Genomic DNA, 21,162 nt, shown 5'->3' with positions numbered 1-21,162 from the left:
CTGATAAGCATGCATACAAAAACAAGCCAGTCAAGTTCAAAGTTAATTGATTTATGCAACCCTTCATGGGAAACTTGCCCCAAAGGAGTAAGTATTAAGAGATGCAGTGAAGCCTCCGTAACTGTCTTGGTACAGTTGTCATGTCTTTAAGAAGCAGTTTAACAAACAACTGGTTTTATTGTGCAACAGCTGCTGATCTCATGGTAGCTCTTTGTCGAAAGTGTATAGTTTGGTTTTGAATTGCAGCATGTGGGTGTTAAAACTAGGGTTACAGAATTTAGTGCAAAATCATCATCATCGTCACCATATTTCTTCATTGAACCACAGAGGTTTTGGTGTTTTACATGAAAAATGGAGTTGCCCTCATTTGATTTATCCACTGTCTGTCTCACAAGAGGCTGTAACTTGTCCCGATTTTCATCCCCGTTGCTGCAAAAGCTGTAAAGTGACTGGTATTTTAATCAGGCCGAACGTCTGAGATGAAACGGCAAATAACACAGGCGTTTCGCCCACCTCACCAAGTGTTTCACATTCAATGCAAGGGTGTCACTCACTCACTGGGAGCTGTCACTTTGTTCATTACACAGCAGCCCACGATTCAGGAATCCTGATGACCGCAGGGGATTTAACCATGTTAAGTCTTGAATGTAATACGGTTTACTACAGTTTTCATAACATCATCTTCTCAGGAATAGAGATTTTGAGTGAAGGCCGGTTTGTGGGATGGAAAACCTCACTCTAGTTTGATTGTTGACTGTAAGTGTTTTAGGTTCTCCGCTCACGAGTCTGAAAAGAACAGCATGAGGGTACACACACAAGGAATCACTTTTTGTTCATTCTAAAAGAAAATGCTCCATGTGAGAAGGATCAAACTACTCTTCTTACAGAATTACATTTTAAAAGTTAAACAAGCCATTATACCTTTTGACTACTTTCTACTTTAAAAACAAAATTTCAGGAGGAATTCAAAGTTGACATGAAAAGCCTTCACTTGCAGCCGAACTCCTGACGGAATCTACTTCTTGATCCACTGTTGGTTCTAAAACAAATTTAACTTGAACTCGGTTTTGTATATTCACTGTTTCTCTGAGCACAATCAATAATCCTCATGATTTATTTAGTTACTTCTATCGATCCTTTTTTTCTTGATCTTTCTGAGATTGTTTTCTTTTTGTCTTTGTGTATGAGTAAACCCTGTGTTTGTCTCTTTTATTCAACAGCTACCCTGCAGTCTGTGACTTTCTACAACACAATAACTTATTATCTATCATCCGGGCTCATGAAGCGCAGGATGCTGGGTGAGTGTCGAAACTATTTCATCTTCTCCCGTTGCACTCGTCACACCGCAGACTGATTCGGTCCATGGTATTAAAACGGAAAGCTTCCTGGGTGCAGTGGGGTTTTGCTCGAGCCTGTCTGGAGAGCAGAGTTGGTGCAGTCTGAACTTTGAGAGAAGTCGTGTTAATCCATGAGATGAAAATGAATCCAGCAGGAGGGGTGAGTGGGGTGGATTTGATATGACAAGTATGACTCATGCAGATCTTGTCAAGAACTGTTTGGTTTGTTTGTCTTTTTGAAAGATATGAGTGCAACAAGTTATAGTAACAGTGCACCTTGGCTCTCTGAGGGCGCCAGAGAGCTTTTTTTGAAATGTTTGGTCTTTAAGAAACATGCAGGTGGGTGGATGTGTCAGGCTGCTCTCCCTCTCAGCGGAGGCACAGCACACAGTTGTTTACAGTTGCACTCCCACCGCGCAGCCACACGGGACACCTCGCCATGTCTCTGATGAGGTTTCAGCCCCAAGTCGCTGTAAGACCACAAATGTAATAATGTTATTGAGTTTCTCTTCTTCTCTTTTTTGATGTGGGAGAGAAAACCTGAGTTAGAATCACCTGAGTTAGTGCGTTGTTTACCTAAAGCTTACTCCATTCCAGCTTTGCAAACCACCACACACGGCACACAGGGGGCCCAGAGAGACGAAGCCTCGTTGGGTTTGTGCAGGGTGACGACTACTTCAGAGCACTTTCTACCTGTAACATGGGGATTTACTCTCCTGAGGCCACACGAGCTTTACCCCCCTGGCTCATGCACCAGCTCACAACACACATACAGTCCCAGTGAAAACAAGAGGCCCTAAATCTTGAGTAACCCATCAATCAAATGTTGTCATGTTTACTAATGCTTACTTCTCATTTTACCAGATATCGCATGTACAGAAAGAGTCAGACCACCGGCTTCCCGTCCCTTATCACCATCTTCTCAGCACCCAACTATTTAGATGTCTATAACAACAAAGGTAAGGACAAGGAATTGATCATTATCAAATAAACATTGGTTCGTAACATGAATACCACAGTGTCATATTCACACGTTGCCTCAGGGCAACATGGTTCAGTTTGGCGGGTGGCTATTTTTGAGGGAATATGAGTTTAGCGCTCAAAATCCTGCCTTTTGTCCAAAAGGTTTTCAGCAGCCTTAAATAAATCAAATATATACAAATCAATAATACATCTACATCTAGGTATTGGCATCAACTGAACAGTGTGTGCAGCTTGTCAGTGTTCCATTGGTGAACTGTTCTGCCCTTTACTCGTAACATATTGTTCACAGTATTGTTCCCTCTCTCAGTGACAAAAAGCGCCGTGACACTGATTTTAGTCAGGTCAGTGCAGGGACAGAGCTGGTTGAAACGAAGTGGCCCGGTGCCACTTGGCACCTGGTGGCGCCCTATGCTGCGCCGCGGAGCCCACACAACAAGATGGGCTCGTCTTGCGTGCTGTGAGTCAGCACTTTCCCTCCGGAGAACAGACAGTATCTGCTTTGGCTGTGGGGGCATGTTTGGATGGGGGCGGTGTTGGTCAAACCGGAGGAAAGGAAATGGGAAGGAAAGAGGGCAATGGTGCTGGTGCACGCTGTTTTTGCAATGCCTCTCCTGATGAAATGCCATAAAGGAGCTTTATAATGCGGTGCAGCCGGTGTGAGAGCATAATGCAAGGGAGCCAAGGGGCTGTCCTTTTCCTTGTTTTTCCCTGACCTCAGATTAGGTGGCATTTGTTTGCACTTTTTCCCCATGAGAGCTGCCTCCGTGCCCCCTCCCCTGCACAGTGAAGGAACAGCGAGGCGACATGTTCCTGCTTGGTTCATTGTTTATTATTAGGAACCCATTTGTTCCATGCCAACTAATCTTCCGAGGGCTCACAGTGAACACAGCACAACGCAAACAAACAAACAAAGTGGTGTCAGATGCACGCCGCCTTAAGTTTTGGCAACAAAATTGCCTGGAAAGTCATTCGCACCTCTCCAGCTCGATATGGAACAGTCCAAGTGTCTGAAATCATTTTGTCTGTCATCATTTAGACACATGGATGCCTCTTACCTAGCTGGACCATTTAGTTCATCACTGCATGCTTGTAAAATTATTCAACATGTTGAACACACACACACACACACACACACACACACACACACACATTTCCACAGTTCCAGGGGACAGAGTTAGCTAACCACTACAGTCCTGTCAGTCCTGATGATGCTCCTCTAATCATTCATGTGGGTGGGGTTCACTGGGAGAAGCAAAGCCTCTGTAATGAATTGCTCTGCTCTTAGCTCCTTGCCAGCAGAGATCTGAGCCCACTGAGCATGTCCCGTGATTGATGGCCAATCGAGTGGGAACATCAATTTTAAAGGGGAGGTCCCATCAATCTGGTGCTGGAGTTGGCCAGATTAACCAACCAGACCCCTCCACATGGGGGGGGTTGGGGGCGTTGAGAAGTGCACCTCCCGTCAGAGGGGGGCGGAGGATATCTACGAGGCAACACAAGCAGGCAAGGAAAACCTCCTCCACTACCAGTAAATTGAACTTGTGGCTGAGTCAGGATATAATCAACACGTGATTCATAATCCCGTTCATCCCTCCAGTGTCTTTCAGGTCGACTGTTGCTCTCGCAGTCAGCATCAGGCGCTGACCAGCTGTCCATCACAGCTCTGACCCCTGCACCCAGCGCGCACCCCCCCCCCCCCCCCCCCCCCGACCCATTGAAGTCAGACAAGTGGCACAGACACTTGAGCGCTGGCAAGAAAGCTGTGTTAAATGAAAACGCAGCAGCAGTGATTTAGCAGTTTGCACAGTTTGAGCTTTCACTGTTGGAGTCCTGAAGTGACTGCAGTGGGGAGAAGGAGGGGTGGGCGGTGTAGAGGAGGGGGTGTACTTGGCAGGTGCACACTTTGGAGATTGCTTGCAGTTTTGTGTTAATGGAATAGTTTTTTGCTGCATCATTATTGACTGGTCCAAGCCAGCAACTAATGGTTATGGTGCTGGAATGGAATAAAAGTGAAATGACTATGATGTTGCCAAAGCTGCTGATGCTGATCTTTTACTTCAGCCCCAAAACTGAGAAGTATACATTGATTTAGATTCATTGCACAGCTGCTATACCTTTTATATAACCAAATTATTGTTTCATGATGAGTTAGAAACAGGACTATGGGAGTGGAAACTTAAATCTTTATTTTTTAAGAGGAAAGCACTGCTCCCTAGAGAAAGGGCTGTGACATCACTCCGGTTCACTCTTGGGTCAAACTGGACGGTCAGTTTGTTTAACTCTTTCCTGACGGCAGTCACGCGCTGATTGGTCGGCAGTAGAGACGAGAAGGGAAACCGAGTGGCAAGATAGGCTATTGGCCCTGTCGCTGGAATAAATAGGAGGATGGAAGCTAAGGGGGTTGATGACGCCAGCGCAGCAGGGAATTCGTTTTTTCCCCCCGTGTCACGAGTGCCAGTGATGAGAGTATCTCTGGCTACAGATGCCCACCCATCTGTTACCACTCCGGTCATTAGCGGGCTTCCCTCCGGTTTTCTGTTATCATGGGCAAAAAATTTATAGGGATGATGAACTGTTATGGAACAAGAAGAGGCCGATCAGAGCGTGATATCAGTTATTGGCAACTAAATGAAATTCCCCATGGGGTTTGGGCCTTGTTAAGATGTTTTCAATTCAAATTCAATTCTGTTTATTGATCAGATTCATGCATCCATTTGTGGTCATAATTTTGAGAAAGAACAATTACAACAACTTCTTTATATTGAGCCATATCCATGACAGCTTTTCAAACTGTGTACACGTGGGACTTACATTAAATTTTTCCCATCCCACAATTATTTCAAATCAAAATTTTCCTCCACCCACTAATGACAAAAAAGCTAGTACAGCAAGTGGACCTTGAGATCCTAGAATAGTACTATAATAATAAAAAATTGAGAAGCAAATTTTTCAAACCAAGAGATTTTGAAATCAAAAATTCCTCGTGTGCCACTGAAGATGACCATGAGATTTGGAAACAAAAATAGAACCGAGCAATTGGACTTTCAGTTTGCCCACCAGATGAATTTAAATTCAGAATCCATCTATAACAACTGATAAAGACTTGAATGTGATTGAAAATTCAAGAAAACCTCAGTAAATGGACCAAAAATACTACTACTACTACTACTACTACTATTACCAAGAGTACTTACTTCCCTATTATTTATCAGATTTAAAAAGTTAGAAAAAGAATCCCTTCATGAAGTGCACTATTTAAGATGGCCACGGTTGCATTAGCTGATCCTGGACTATGTGTCAGCGGGGACATCAAAAGCGCTGCAATCTTATACCAAATGCTTTTTTAGACAGACGTCCACTGTTGCATGAAATCATGTCGGCAAAGTGACAACGTTTCGCAATATCTTTGTCTTTTGTGAATCTTATCCACAATGATGAGTATGCTCGCCGCAGGTCACCACGTTGTCATTGTGTCAGTGAAGTGAAAGTGCAATAGGTGGACATGCAGTATGTGCTTTCAGCAACCGGTGCGTCTCACATCCTCTGTGCACATACTGCAAATGGTCCCACTCACAATAGCAAATGATTTATAAACCATTTGTGCATTGTTCAGCTGCACGGACAGCAGTCAGTCCCTCCCATCAAATGGAAGGAGAGCACTGGATGTAATGGACTGCGAAGGTCTCAGCGTCAACAACAGACCGAACCCAGTGGAACTTAATGTGAGTGGTCTGAGGTACAGTGTCAGAAAAATATGTATTATAACTAGTTAAAAAGAACATGCTGATCGTAGAGAGAACAGTCTGTATTGGTATCTTGTATACAGACGTGATGTTGTGGTTACTGTTGTCCACTATAGAGGCAGAAACACCTCAGGGCATGCATGACCTTGCAATGTGACTCAGGAAACTCAGGACCTACCATTTAACTTTGTCTGTAAATAAGTAACACACAGATATACATTGTAAAGGGGAACCGCCCATCATGCTTAAATATCCTTGCATCTCCTGTATTCGTCGGACAACCTCAGTACTCAGACACTGTGCTGCTGTATTGACTTAAAACCGAATTCAACTTCCTGTGTTCATTTCAGATTATTCTAACATACAGGTACACCGTCACAGTGCAGCATCGGGGCAGGACAGTGGGAATCTCCCCCTGAGCTCAGTCCTCGTTACCAGGGAAACTGGCTTAAGGCACTCCCTTATGAATAATTAATGAGCAGGCGTCGCCTGGCAATATATATGTTACCGTGGCAGCAGGCCTTGGCCTCAGCTACCCTGTCAACCGCCATCAGAGCAGCAGAGACATCTAGTGGCTGTAATGCCGTGTTAAATTTAGCAGTGAAGTTTAACACAACTCCCAGCTGGTTGCCACAAGGGCAGTGGCCTGTCTGAGAAGTATCTTTGATTCCTATTGTGCTTTTGTACTAATGAGTGTTCTGATAACAGGGAGGCAAAGTTCGGCTCCTGTCGCCCTCATCTGCATGTTTGAGGCGATAATCTGCGAGAGAAAGTGGGCCTCGACCCCGCTCGCACCCAGAGCTCCACAAACATATTTGTTGTGTTGTGCGGTGGAGGCTCCTGGGTGTCTCTGTTCCTTTAAAGGGAAACCGATTTGAAGGCGCAGTGGCAGGAGAGCTGACCTTTTCCCCCACTCTGCCTTTTTCCCTCTGGGATTCCATGGCTGCATTCAATCAAGTGCCTTGACGGTGTTTATGCAGTATGTGATGTTTATGCAATGGCTGCCCACGCGTACTATTGCTTTCATGCGCGCCGACACTCATGCATAAACACCCATAGCCCTGTGTGAGTGGAGTGTGTCGGAATAATACAAGGATTTTCTTGTTGGACTGGATGGTGGTGTTTTGCGGATATTGATGATAATGCCACATTAATTATACAGTCTATGGATCTTCCCCTGTAGGAGATTTTACTGTGTGTGTGTGTGTGTGTGTGTGTGTGTGTGTGTGTGTGTGTGTGTGTGTGTGTGTGTGTGTGTGTGTGTGTGTGTGTGTGTGTGTGTGTGTGTGTGTGTGTGTGTGTGTGTGTGTGTGTGTGTGTGTGTGTGTGTGTGGGGGTTTTTTTTCCGGGGATAAAAAAAGGTGACAGCAGGGGAATGCAATTGTTTGCAATACTTGAGGGACCACTTGGATCGCATAATTACAGTACGCTATGCATTACCATGCCTCATTGATTACCCCTACACACACACACACTCACAGAAACACACAGTCATTGAGGCAAGCCCTGGCCTAGCGGTATGTTTTCTGACCTGCTTTGTGTGGCGACCGAGGTTATAGCTGCCCGGGATGCCAGGTTTGATGACTTGCTATTCCTGACCCTGAGAGGCAGGAAAGTCCCCCATGGTGACCCAGCCACGGTGTCCGCTTTCCCTAGATCTGGGCCACCAGGCAGGCCTCGTGTATGAGAGGGAGTCCGGGGCCATATTCAGCATGGATATATTTGTGTTTGGCGGCTCTCATGTTTTCCTCAGCACCCACGTTCACACTCTGCCTTAATCATGGGTGAGGTCTCATGGGACATGCCCTGGTCACTATGTGGGAGGGGGTTTTATGTCAGCAGTGCACAGAGACCATGTGATAACATATGATTATGATAAGGTGTTGTGTAAAATGAACTGATACACTAAGGATTACACAGTCATACTTTATATGCATCCTGAGGTCTGAAAGTGTGTGTGACTGCTTCAATGCATCATGGATATTCCAGCAGTCACATGAGTCCAAACCGTTGCTCAGTCCAGCTGTTGTTTTTTTAAAGTCAGCTGCTGTCAAACTGATGCTTCACAGCAGCTAGAACACACCTACTGAAGTCGCCACTGGCACACGATTAACATACTTCAACTCCTTCAAATCATTTAAAGCCGCTCTGAGTGAAATCATATGTGACTGTAGCCTCCTTTTAATTATTCTTGTGGGACTGATTTTAGTTTGAAGGAAAATCTTACCAATGCCAGAGGGGGCACCAACATCGCCTAATGATTATCATACTACCAAAAGGTTTGATGTTGTGTATTTAATCCTTAAACAAACCCAAATTAAAGTTGTGGTTTTATGATGTGTTATATGATGGCTGAGCTTTTTTCTGAAAATGTTGTTGTCATCCTGAGTTTGCAAGGCTGGTTCTCCAGGAAGTCACTGCTTGGTAGCTGTTTCCAGTCTTTATGCTCAGCTGCTGGTAGCTGGCCTTTGCTTCAAATTAAATGGACAAACATTGCTTGTATCACTCTTCTCATATAATGGAAACTATTATTTTAAAGCTTTCAGCATTTGATATCACATCATTTCAAATTGGTGAAATGACGCAGGGCATAGATTTTTGATGTATTCTTTTGATTTGAAGCCGAACTAAGGAACACTTTGATGACTGCAAAAGCAGGTGAGCGTTGTCAGATTGCCCGGAGAGTGGGAATAAGCTAATTATCATATTGAAGGCTTTGCCCATCATTACCTTAACTTCCTGTCTCTGCCTACGCTTTCCTCCCCTGCTCACCAGAAATTGATGTTTTTTTACGTTAACTAATGAAAAGTGCTCCGGCTGAAAGAGACCAAATGCTGAGCCATGTGTTTCTGCGACGTTAGTCATGTGTCCAATCCTGTAAATGACAGGCATGATTCACCAACTGGGGCTGTAATGAAACAGAGGATATGTTCCAGGGTGGGTGAAAAGAGGGGATTGATTGATTTCTTTATTTTGTTCCCAAACCTTGGCTGCCTTCATTTTGATGCATGTGCATTTTCTAACCTTTGCACATATCATCAGCTTACAATTTTGCATACATTTGTCACACTGTGAGGGTGAGACATTGACAAATGTGGATTTTTTTTCTTTACATATCACCTTTTAAAATGTAAATTTTAGAATTTTCTCTCCTGTTTTGTGTAGGGCGTTTTTGTATTCAATATTTTGTTCCCTGTTATCACCAGAGTTTGACGGACAGCCGTTGACAGCAACTTGAGTTCATCCAGGCATCAGTCCTGGCGTTGATTTTTTTGTTAAGTCACAAATCCACACTCCAGACTTTTATTGATTTAATTATTTTTTTTCATTGTCAAAACAATGAAAAGCTCTCAGCCACAAATCTCCCTCAGGGAAGGGTTTTAAATAAACCAACTAAAGAGAAGAACTGCAGGCGTTCAGTTACGAGTGAAGAATATCTTGATTTGTTCATTATGTGTCATTTACAGAACCATTTTCCAGTCATTCCTCTGATGTTTTTGTCTGCTTGTGTGGATTGCGGTTGCTCGTCAGCCGATGATATTATACGATATATGTCTAAGTGGTAGTTGGGAACAGGAAGCAGTCTGATAATAGACCTGGACCTCAATGTGATCTGGTGCTTTTTTTCATGGTTTGGTGAAGTGTGGACTCAAATCCTGATTTCAGACTGCTGCTGACTCTCTGAGACTGTAGAAAGAGAAAATAGGGAGGAAAACACTTGCTAACAGATATATTGAATGTATTACGATATACCTCAAACCTAAATGTTGTGGGCGTGTTTCATTGCGATACATTTGATGCATTAGCTGGATTGGTGTAGTTCCTTGCTCAGTGTCACTGCCATGAAACGTGAATGTTGACAGACCACATCATTCAAGCTATGGTTTCTTTAATCAATCTAATGTGTTGAAGGTGCAAGGCAAAGCAGAGTGTCATTATTATATAGCCTTACATATTTTTTTTTTTCTTTTCTTTTTTTGTCTTTGCGCCCCCCCCAGCGGCTGTGCTGAAGTACGAGAACAACGTGATGAACATCCGACAGTTCAACTGCTCACCTCACCCTTACTGGCTGCCCAACTTCATGGACGTCTTCACCTGGTCCCTGCCCTTTGTCGGCGAGAAGGGTGAGCATGGAAACAAGCATGCAATATTAATATGCATTGAATGCATACAATTACAATTGACTACAAACTAAGTACATTAGACGTGCTGGTTAATAAGGTCTAGATAAATCAGAAAGTCATTGAAAGTTTCAAATAATACCAAACATTAGTTTTTTGAAGACTGCATGAGAAATTGGTTGTTTTTTTTGTCATTGACATATTGTGACACAATTCATCACAATTCCAGTACAATAACTGTGTCTGACACACTCATTCTGGGAAGCCCGTCTTGGGTGTGACCCTTCCGCACAGGGCCATTTACAGCAGAGTGTGTGTGTGTGTGTGTGTGTGTGTGTGTGTGTGTGTGTGTGTGTGTGTGTGTGTGTGTGTGTGTGTGTGTGTGTGTGTGTGTGTGTGTGTGGGGGGGGGGGGTCATTTGGGTTAAGCTTTGTCTGTCTAACTAGCCCCACTGACTTCTTACTTCTCGTGGCTGAACATTTTTCTCTAGCCTTGAGATTATTAATGAAGTGGTGTGTCAATTGCCTTCCCTTTTTTCATTCTTGCAGTGACTGAGATGCTGGTGAATGTACTGAGCATCTGCTCCAATGATGAGCTGACGACTGATGAGGAGCTGGACGGTAAGCACAGCAGACGGACACAGGACAGAGCTCACTGCAGTTTGCCGTAGCTCCACTAGAGGGAGTCCTCTGCTAATAGGAGGGCCAGACTCACTCACTCACTCAAGATCTCACACACACGTTCTTTGTGAATGTGAGATTTCGAACCATGGCCGCGATGCCCTATTATTAAAACATTTAGTTTAAATATATTTGAAAGACGAGCGTGTAGAATTCATAATAAAGGTTTTCACGAGTGTATAATCACCTGAAACTACATGAGCCATGTTTCTACAAAACGCTGACTCTAGAAAGTAGCTATTACCTTTTTACTAAACCTGAAGGCCGCCGTGGGTTCTTCTAAACGCTTTGAAAGGGGAGAGAAGGGAGGGCTGTTCATGCCACTGAGTCCCGCACAACAACATTTTCAACATATTCATCAACAGAGAAACAATCCAGAAACTATTTGACACATGACAACATGGCGGAATGACGGAATCATTGTGGATCAGCTGGAAAATACTTCCTTTATGTAAAGTCTGGATATCAGCTAAAGCCTCTAAGATAAAGCATTTACATTTAAGGGCTTTCAAAGGGCCTTAGACACACATGTTGAGTGTTCTTTGTTCTGTTGTAACAATAGAACAAGCCCTATTCAACTGTTGGATCCCAACTTAAAGCTTATCAACAACAAGATGACCAGTTTCACTCTGCCTGCCCCACCCCTTCATGCCAAACAGGAACTGATCTCACCAGCGCCCCCCTCCACTCCTCTCCTCTCTTTGTGTTTACTGATGCACATGGTTTGGACTCACTAAACAGCGACAGGGGTCGAGTGTCAGGATATTGCCTGATTTCAACCACATGTTCGACTTTTCTAGACATTAAAATGCTACACGTTCCTTCTTTTGGTTGAAAGTAAGATGTCTGGCTAATGCATGGTCAGGGAATATAAACATGAATACCTCAAAGCAAAAAAAGGCTCCTCCAATTTTCAAACTATATAAAAATGAGCCGAAAGGATTGACAACCTCCATCTTATCAATTGTGTAGTGGTTAGTCTGTGAATGCTTTTCCATAATTGTAAAAGATTTTGGTGCAAGGCAAGCTGAGCTCTATAAATGCTGGTGCATTTTTACTGTTCTAAAATTGAATTGAAATGAAACAAAAGGTTCCGTTGTATTTGAATTGAGCTGGATTTAATCTTCTAAGTAAATCTTGTATTTGTACTCCACAATCCATCACTTTGAAATAACTTCTAGTAACATCGAGGTCCTGAAAACATAATTCAAATGTTAATTTGGATTTAATAAGTGGCACAACTCGTACAATATACAGTCGTTCAAATAATAAGCCGTCTTTTAACATCTCATCACTTCCCACCGACTCATATCCGCAGTGCTTCCAGTTGGTCCACTTTTCCTCACTTTCACTCGTCTCCTCTTAAGCTCTTTACTTTTTCTGTGTTCTGTTGCGCAGCCATCTCTACTTTCACATATTTTATTAATTTCTACTCTGTTGACCTTTGGATTGTTCTTTTCTCTGTCTTTCTCACTCATGGTTTCCTGTTCTGTGCCCTTGTAATCTCTGATAATCATTTTCTTGCCCTGCTCTTTACCTGCTATCGTTTCCATGGTTTCCAGTGATATTTTAAACCTCACTACTTTTTCCACAATTTCTTTTGCATTATTTTCTCTCTATCTGTCTCTCTCTCTCTCTCTCTCGTGCTGTGATGTTGTCACTACTTTGGTTTACCTCATCTAATTTCTCTTTTCTATGTTTTCCAGAGTTTTGTGTTCAAGGCATCGCTTTTCTTTACACTCGTGCTTTTGTTGCCTCTTATTTCACCGCGCACCACCTTTCATTCACCAGCCATCCACTGATCTCTCTGTCCTTTCTCCTGTCTTCTCTTCTGGGGGTGTGTTCATGAGAAGGACAGCTAATATATCCCCCCAAAAAAGGTACAAACACTAGCCAAAACCGGTGTGTGTGCCGCAGTAGATCGCCTCTTGTCCGGTGCCTGCTCGCTGCATCTCAGCCTGTCAACTAACGTCACTGTTAAAAGCTCCCTCTCACACGTCTACTGAGTCTCATTGCTGTTCTTAATTGTTTTCCAAAAGAAGAAAATAGGTCAGTGATATTACAGTTACACGCTCTGGCTTTAGCCAAGTCCAAAATTGACAAATCAACAAAAACTGCTTTAGGGAGGTTATTCCCTTCAGCCAAACTCATATATATGCTAAAATGATCTGTCCTGGGTGCAAATTATTGAAGTAATAATGGTTTATGCAACTGAGGACGACGGGAGAGTCTTAAACAAGACATCAGCTTGTCAGCTCTTCCCTTTGCCCAACCTCTCACCACACACCAACTTCATTTCCATCCTTCATACTCGTGCATTTTTTTCCACACTGGCTCCCTGGGGCCTTCAAACTGTTATTCTGCATTCTCTTTTAAACAAAGTTTTCTTTTCCAGTCCTGGAAAAATCCTGGTTTTGTGTCTCTGCAACCTAAACACAGCACAGGAAAATTCATATAGCGTGTGTTTAAGTTCTGCCTTGCGGAAATTGTGTGTAGGATCTAAAGGAACTACGGTTGGATGCTACAAGTGGCGTAAAACAAGTAGCACGAATGTAGTGACTGCTGAGAATTGCTCAGTTGTTGTGATGTGTGGACAGACTGAAAGTCTTTTGTCTAATCTGAACTTCAAGGCTTCAATAACCACATTGTGTTTGCACCGTGGTCTTCTGATGCACATCTGGATCAAACTAATAGTGCGACAAACACAGCCTGTCTATGCCCATTTACTACATTTAATGGTACTTCAAAAAATAAAGGTACTTTGAGATTTAAAGAGAAGAAAACAACCACGGGCAAAGCAGCGTAGATGACACTGTTACAGGACGTGGTGTGAGCAGTCTCACTTTGTACGGCCTTTTCAGGTGCCACGGCCTCAGCCCGGAAGGAGGTCATCCGCAACAAGATCCGCGCCATTGGAAAGATGGCCAGAGTGTTCTCTGTGCTCAGGTATGGTGAAAATATCCCCTCGTGTTCACTGGGTTCTACCATTGTCCTGTGACCTTCACCACGGCTGCATTACAGAAGACACAATTCAATACTTAAAGCTGCATTAATCCACTTTATATATTTCAACAAAGGGTCTGTGTGTAATGTCAAAGGTGGACAAAGCCACACAGAATTATCAACCAAGCCAGAAGGTACCCTCAGCTCTGCAGAGTGTTGTCAGCTGAGAGACCACTGACAAACCCGAACCATTCGACCAAACACAGACGGACAAAGTTAGCAACTGGCTTTTGTACACGGCAGCTAAAAAAGGAGGATATTTCCCTCGGAAGTGGGCGGAGAGCACGTTTGTCATAGCGACGTTCACGGAGATGATCCGGCAGGGTGGTGTCCTCACAGAACAGTGCAAACATCCAAAACACATGTTTCTAAACATTTGACAGTGTCGTGATACGCGTGAGTCAATGACATTATTCATCCTCTGTTTACACGTCAGAGAGGAGAGCGAGAGCGTGCTGACGCTGAAGGGACTGACCCCGACAGGCATGCTACCAAGCGGAGTGCTGTCCGGTGGCAAAGAGAAGCTGCAGAATGGTAAGACTGTCACCAAGTACCCCGAGACCCCAAGCCATGTGCCCCACAACGGATTCTCACACACACACACACACACACACACACACGTTCCCCTTACACAGCAGTACCCTGAATAAAGGGCTAGCTCAGAGTTTAGGGTCCAACTGCATATACAAACGTCTTCACTTTTCCCCCAGCGATGGTCCTGGCATTTCAAATTGCTGCCTCAGAGTAATGCTGTAAGTGTAGTTGACTGTTTCTGGCAGCGTCAGTCGGCATCCTTTATTTATTGTGTGTTTTAGTTAAATACTACTCAGCAATAACAGCTGGTCAAAGCCCTTTTGCGTCCACTTTCACATAGTACAATGTAGTAATTTCTCCCTGGATGAATGACAATAGAATATCAAGTTATATTTCTTACAGACAGCAGATTTTCTTTGTCCCTTTGTCTTTTCGAATGTGTCTCCCGCTTGATGTGTGGCATTAATACACTGTCTCCCCGTCCCCGTCTCTTTCTGTATACCACTGGTTTTTTATCTCAAATATTACCTGTATCTTTTTCTTTCTCTTTTCTCCCTAGAAACTGCAGGTATAATCGGTTGTGCAAGTATTCTGTTGTTATTTTTTCTTTTTTCCCTTTTTTCTTTCTGTAAGATGAGTTTAGAGTTCAGTTCACCCTCTCATGTTGAATTCCAAACACTCCCTGAATGAGTCTCAACAAGCCGCTGCAGCGAGGAAGTAAACGCTTTCTGGGAAAGCCTTTACGGACACTTCAAATTTAGTCGGACCCCTGACCGAAACGGCCACTTGATTGTCCAAAATTGAGTGCTCATGAATCCGAGCGGTGCTCCGCCAGGATGGACACGGGGACTCGCTGTGATTCAAAGGATGAACTGGAATTGACACAACCAACTGTGAATGAAAAGGGGGGGTGGCTGCGGTCTGCCTTTTCATTCACAAGATGAAGCAGAAATCCAATTAACTTCCCTCTCCTCTCACAGGTTCTCTCGCAAAACATCAGCTAGCACTTGACTGACCACACGCTGCATACACTTATAGTCTTCTCAGTGAAAACTCCCTTTTGGTCCGGGGGTCTAGAACGGGTACCTCCGTACATTAGAGCAAGTGTATTTAATGTTCGTTTATCAGTGACTGTTGCAGCCACATAAAAGGTTGTTTTCTAAAGAAGCTCTAGGATATGAGAGTGTGTTGTGCTGTAGGGTCACAGGCCGATAAGTAGGACAGGGTGGTACGATCCCTGACCCGACCCCTGGTCTAGGAAATGAGCGCGACATGATCTGGCTACTGTCGAGCTACATGTTCAGTTGTGTTCTTCAACGTCACTGGAGACTGACGGCAGACTGATGTGTCTCATGGTCAGCAGCTGGGCGGTTACTCGGCAAACCCAGACAGTATGTCTTCCTTTCTGCCACAGCCTGCGACCGCTTCTTTCAGCAGCATTGGCAATGAAGTCGTTGCAAAAATGTTGAGTCTTTAAGCGGCGAAGATCGACGTGGCGAAAATGGCCGATGGTAAATTTCTTCTCGTCTCCGAGAGTTAGAAGCCGTGTCTTCGCTTATTCCTTCCCCCCCATTAGCTTCCAGGGGTATTGCAGATGCCAGTGGTGTTCTTACAGAGCCAGTGGGCCGTAGTGCTGATGTATGAGTCAGTCAATTGTCTAAATACTACCCACCTTAAGTCTGCTCACATTAGCCACCAGAAGGTACCGGTACAGTACCAGACCCAGTAAGACTGTAGCTGCAATACCTCTTCGTTTATGGAACTGAGCAAGAGTGCATTTGATTATTCATGTCATTTATTTGCATTACATACTTTAACTTAAACAGAGAGTGTCGTTGAGTTTTAGCTTCAAAGGGTGAAGTTTACATCAGCTTGCAGGAAGCAGCGTGGATGATACGGAATTCGCCTCAAATTAAAAGGAACGTTTGCGGTTCCCACAAATAATGTCAAAGAATATTCCGAACTAGGCACGTTTGATTTCCGACTTCCTGCGGAGGGAGAAGTTACCATGTAGAAATAAAATAATATCCAGCCAAAGCTGGACATTCTGCTTACCTCAGTTAGTCAGCTCTTCTGCCCTGCTGCCACTGCTTCAGGCTGAAGAGACAGAGGAGCTACAGTTGTAAACACTGACATATCCACACATTTCTCACATTTTTAGCCTTTTGGCCGACACTAAGTGTATTTCTTTGAGTCCTGTAACCACTGAACACACCGGTAGCTCTACATTTGTGAATGTGCGAACGCTGGAGAGCATTCGGAGGCAGCTGACACTGAAGAGAACCCCAGTGGAGGCAGAGTGATGTTCAGAGATTCCTGTTGCAACATTGGTAGAATCACATTGCTCCCCTCCTGCAGGTAGACGCCAGTGTGCTTCTACTGTAATGTTGACTCCCATCAGCCATTCTGTTCAAAGTTTGACCGTTGCTCTCGCGCCTTTCTCTGTCATCTCTCCTCATTCCTCATGGCACTGTGTTCCGTAGTCTTCAGTGTCGTGCAGCCGTTCCTTTGCTGTCACCTTCTCATGAGCACAGTTGTACTTGTGTGTCACTGGTGATGACTGTAGAACATCGGTAAGTGGTCTAAGCGCCAACGTTTTCCTCCCCTCGCACTTCACGACAAGTAAAGCCAGCTTTTTGTTTTGATATTTCATATCAAAAGACGCTAACCTCGCAGTTGCAGATGCTGCTTCACGCTTGACACGACAGTAACACTGCTTTGAATGTCTGCCCTGCTTCGACTTTACATTGATAATGAAGCCACAGCCACATAACGCACAATCGCACATACTGTACCCTTGGACCTTATCTCTGTTTCTCATTTGTGCTATTTCAAACTCCATGTGTGTTTTTATGAGTAAATAACTAATATATTTCCAGCTTTGTCGCCGTGTGTTTGCTGTCAGTGTTTCTCCCTGCGGTATTTGTTTTCCACGACATCGACACCGTACTTTTGTCCGACTTTTTTTTCAAACCTCCTCTCCATGAGGTTCTTCACCTCCACAAACATTCCATGTTCCCTTTACAGATCTGGAACTCATCACAAAGCTAAGGCTCATCCCGCTCCTCCTCTTCCTCCCCACGTCTTCTGCTAACATCCATGTGTCCGTTGTCATACAATGTGGAGATGACGTTGACCTTTGCTGTCAGCATTGGCTCTGTCTTACTCCGGTCACTGACTTGTTCCTGGGACAAAATGAACTCTCCTGCTCACTTTCTCTCATTCGTTTTGCAACCCCCCTCTTCTTCTCTTCAGCTACTATTGAAGCTATTGAGGCTGACGAAGGTAAATGGGTCTGGCTGCCCTCTTCTGTTGCTTGTCATAGCAATAGACGGGGGGCTCCACTGGGTTTTCATCCATCTCGCTGGGGCTTGAATAGAGTGTGTTGGGTGTTTGGGCTCACAAATTGTGGCATAGTCTTAGAAACGGAGCGAAAGAAGTAAGTAACCCGGAAATCCTGTGGTCACATGCGTTTGAAAGGGGAAAGGCTTTCATGGCACAGATTTCACCATCATGATTCTGAGTGAGCACAAAGCAAATGCTACACGCCACGTTATTCTTCGCCAACGGAAGAAAATAAATATTAGCTCTCGAGAATGTGTTTTTGCATTTCCTAGAATAAATTGACCTCTATAGTGTTTCCAGTATAGATGACATGCATACTATATGCTGCTGAGATCTACTTTCCTTATGATTTTAGAAGCTTAAAAGGCTCTGTGGTAACTTTATTTAAAGCTGTATGAAGGTTACCAGAGGAAGGCCCTTGAACAAACAACTCCTCCACATTGGAACTTCACTGCGGTTAGTCTTCTTCCCAGAATCGTGTGTGCGCTGCTCTGCCCTCACACAATACAGTGAATTCTTGCTGTGAAAGCTCGTGATGGCATTTCCCCTTTGAAACAACTGAAGCAGTTGTGCATTGTTGTTGCAGTTCTCTGAATGTAACGAGTCAATCGTTGGATCTGAATTGGCGAAAGAGACAAACGCTCCAAATTGGATTTTTACTCCGCCTGTGGCGCAAGAACAACCTCAACTGCGAGCTAAATAGTAGTGTGCTCGCTGCTATTTAGGTTTCAGACTGTCCAGTACTTTGGTCTGTAGCCCCAGAGAGGACAGTCCGTCGTAGTGTGGAGACACTTCTCTCTGCTTCTCTCTCTCCATGTGGATCCTCTGCTGTGTCGTGGTCCTTCTCCTGTGAGCTGCTAATAACCTCTGTCTGACGTGTGCTATGCAGCAACACAATAACGCAACCCATCGCCCCCCTCCTCCCTCCACGCTCCCCAATTTGTCCTCAATTAACGCCCCACTCTTCAACCCCACCCCGCCCCCCCCCCTTCTAGTAAAGGGGTCATCTCCTCTCCAATCTTATTTTTTTCATTACCATCGAGACCCCCAGCCTTTATGAAAGTTGGAAGTAACCAAATTGTAACTTTATTGTCATGGGAAAAAAATACGCTGAAATGAAACTCGATCAAGCTGAAATATTATGATAACTCAAAAATACTCAAAGTACCTCCATTGAATTGAATAAGACTCGAGTTGACCACTCAGATTCTGTGAAAGCAAGTCAGCCTGATCTTATTCATTTCAGTGGTGATGTACAGTCTGACGTTTGGCCCTCTTTTTCTTTTTATTCAACTCTAAATCACACTGTGACCTCCACCCCTCATAACTATGAAGGTAAATATGTTGCAAAATGCAAGCGCTTGTAGACTGGATTTGTGAACCTGTAGAAAACAATGTGAGAACTTGTAGAAAAAATTTGAACCTGTATGTTGAAATTTTCACTCGCAGAAAAAATTCACACCTGTGTTCTGAATTTGAAGTCACAAAAAAAATAGAGCGGGGAGGGGGGGGGCTTGGGTATCATATCTACTGCGGCGAATATGGTTTCAAAAGTAAGCACTCATTCACAGCCACTTGTAAGATCTAACCCTAACCGACACCGGCACGTGAAGTGGGCGTGGCTCACGGTGATGAGCGGAGACTCCAGCTTCATGCGATCTTACAAGTGGCTGTGAATGAGTGCTTACTTATGAAACCATATTCGCCGCAGTAGATATGATACGGCCCCCCCGGCTGTGCTCTCTCACATCTCAGCTACAAGTGCAGATCAGTTTCTCAACACGCTGACTGCAAGAAATGTTGCAAAAGTCAAGGCGCAGATCTGTGGCTGTAATAAAAATCGCTTAATGTTAGATTACAAGTTTGCAGCTGCCATTGTATTCATGTAAATATCAATCTACACATTTGTGAATATTTTTTTTGGGACTTCAAATTCGGAACACAGGTGTGAATTTTTTCTGTGAGTGAAAATTACATACAGGTTCAAATTTTTTCTACAAGTTCCCACATTGTTTTCTACAGGTTCACAAATCCAGTCTACAAGCGCTTGCATTTTGCAACATATTTGCCTTCATAATAACCCCCAGTGAAATCCAAATTGCTGCATGCTCTCAGCAGACTGAACAAGTCGTTAGCACCCCAAGTTCGTCTGTAGTGTCTCTGTACGTGAGCTCAGTCTCAACATGGTTCTCCTTTGTGGACGTGAATGTCTTAGTGGGCTCCACTCCAGTGTTTGTTGATTTCTCCCCTCGTCCTTTCTTTTTTCCTTTTCATTTTCCCCCTTCCCATTTTTTGTCTCTGTGATCGTTCTCCTTCTTCCCTTTTTGTCGTCTTTTTTCAGCTGTGACGTGATGGGGTTTTGTGGATGTTTGGGGTCCTCAGGTGTTCAGAAATGTGCCTGAGTCGAGATACTCTTCAATATCAGCCATATTTTTCACTCATATTTCATAGAGTGCTCCCAATGTTTCACATGGACACAGTAGCGGTACGAGTTGGCCATTACACGGCCCGCTGCCGCAGATGTCTCCTCACAGATACTGATTGGTGGCACAGTGAAAACCTGTTGACCCTGATGCCAGGAGTGCCCTCTGTAGATTAAGAAGGATTATTGAATCCTTTTGTCTGTCAAGTGACATTATTTTGGATCTCCGATAAATGTTGTTAAATGTGTTGTCATTTCATAATGAGCTGCATCCTTTTATATCGACTGTCATGTATTGAAATGCTAAATATGTTTTAAAAAATGGCGTACAATCATTCTTGCCGTTGATAAGAAACCTAACAAATCGAAACAGTGATGTCATCGGCCGAAGAGCTCGGCCTTTTGAATAGTACGGATTCATGTCACGTCACGTGTACAGCTGAAGGAATAGTTTGACATTTTGGAAAATAAGCTTCTTGACTTCCTTGTGTACAGTTAAATGAGAAGATCAATGCAATCAATATACTGTGCCCCGCCAGAAAGTAGTCCCACTGTCAGCGCTGTAGAGAATCCTAATCGTTGTTTTCACACTTTTTTTGTGTACAGATTTAACAGTTAGAAAAGGTTTTGTGCAAAAAAAGTAATTAAAAACCAACAACATATCGATTATTTAGCTTAATACATTATGCTGGTTAGCAGATTGTGGAACCTTCAGACATCCAGACGAGCTGTTTCCCCCTCTTTACAATATTTATGCTAAGCTAACAGGCTACTGGTTGTACACTAGGAAGTAAATCAGTGTAATAGGCTCAAGTGTCTATTTCTATTTCTTCTGAACCAAGGTCTCTGGATCACGCAGCTGTCATCCGTGTTGACAGGCCCTGTGGTTATCCCTTTGTCATGGATGACCAGCAGTTGCATTAGCCGGCAGCTGCTCAGTAGCAGTCTCCATGTGGTCATTGTCTCACTAAAACAAGTTCTTGTCAAAAACTA

General features: G+C 43.9%; 1 protein-coding gene across 5 annotated transcripts in view; it reads left to right on the top strand.

The window, feature by feature from the left end:
* Window positions 1-21,162, top strand: part of LOC118300011 (serine/threonine-protein phosphatase 2B catalytic subunit alpha isoform) — a 61,247-nt gene that overhangs the window by 38,093 nt on the left and 1,992 nt on the right. The window contains exons 7-15 of one of the 5 annotated variants that reach the window (XM_035624048.2): window positions 1,221-1,298; window positions 2,202-2,296; window positions 10,063-10,188; window positions 10,734-10,805; window positions 12,719-12,745; window positions 13,727-13,811; window positions 14,305-14,402; window positions 14,962-14,970; window positions 17,658-17,687. In XM_035624048.2, coding sequence (XP_035479941.1) covers window positions 1,221-1,298; window positions 2,202-2,296; window positions 10,063-10,188; window positions 10,734-10,805; window positions 12,719-12,745; window positions 13,727-13,811; window positions 14,305-14,402; window positions 14,962-14,970; window positions 17,658-17,687 — 620 coding nt within the window. The remainder of the gene's footprint in view (window positions 1-1,220; window positions 1,299-2,201; window positions 2,297-10,062; window positions 10,189-10,733; window positions 10,806-12,718; window positions 12,746-13,726; window positions 13,812-14,304; window positions 14,403-14,961; window positions 14,971-17,657; window positions 17,688-21,162) is intronic. The other 4 variants (XM_035624049.2, XM_035624050.2, XM_035624052.2 and 1 more) reach the window with 4 other exon arrangements.

The sequence above is a fragment of the Scophthalmus maximus genome, chromosome 2 (genome assembly GCF_022379125.1).
Source record: "Scophthalmus maximus strain ysfricsl-2021 chromosome 2, ASM2237912v1, whole genome shotgun sequence".
In the NCBI taxonomy this organism is placed as follows: Eukaryota; Metazoa; Chordata; class Actinopteri; order Pleuronectiformes; family Scophthalmidae; genus Scophthalmus; species Scophthalmus maximus.
The sequence above is the reverse complement of the archived record's forward strand: the minus strand, read 5'-3'. Positions and strand labels throughout refer to the sequence as shown.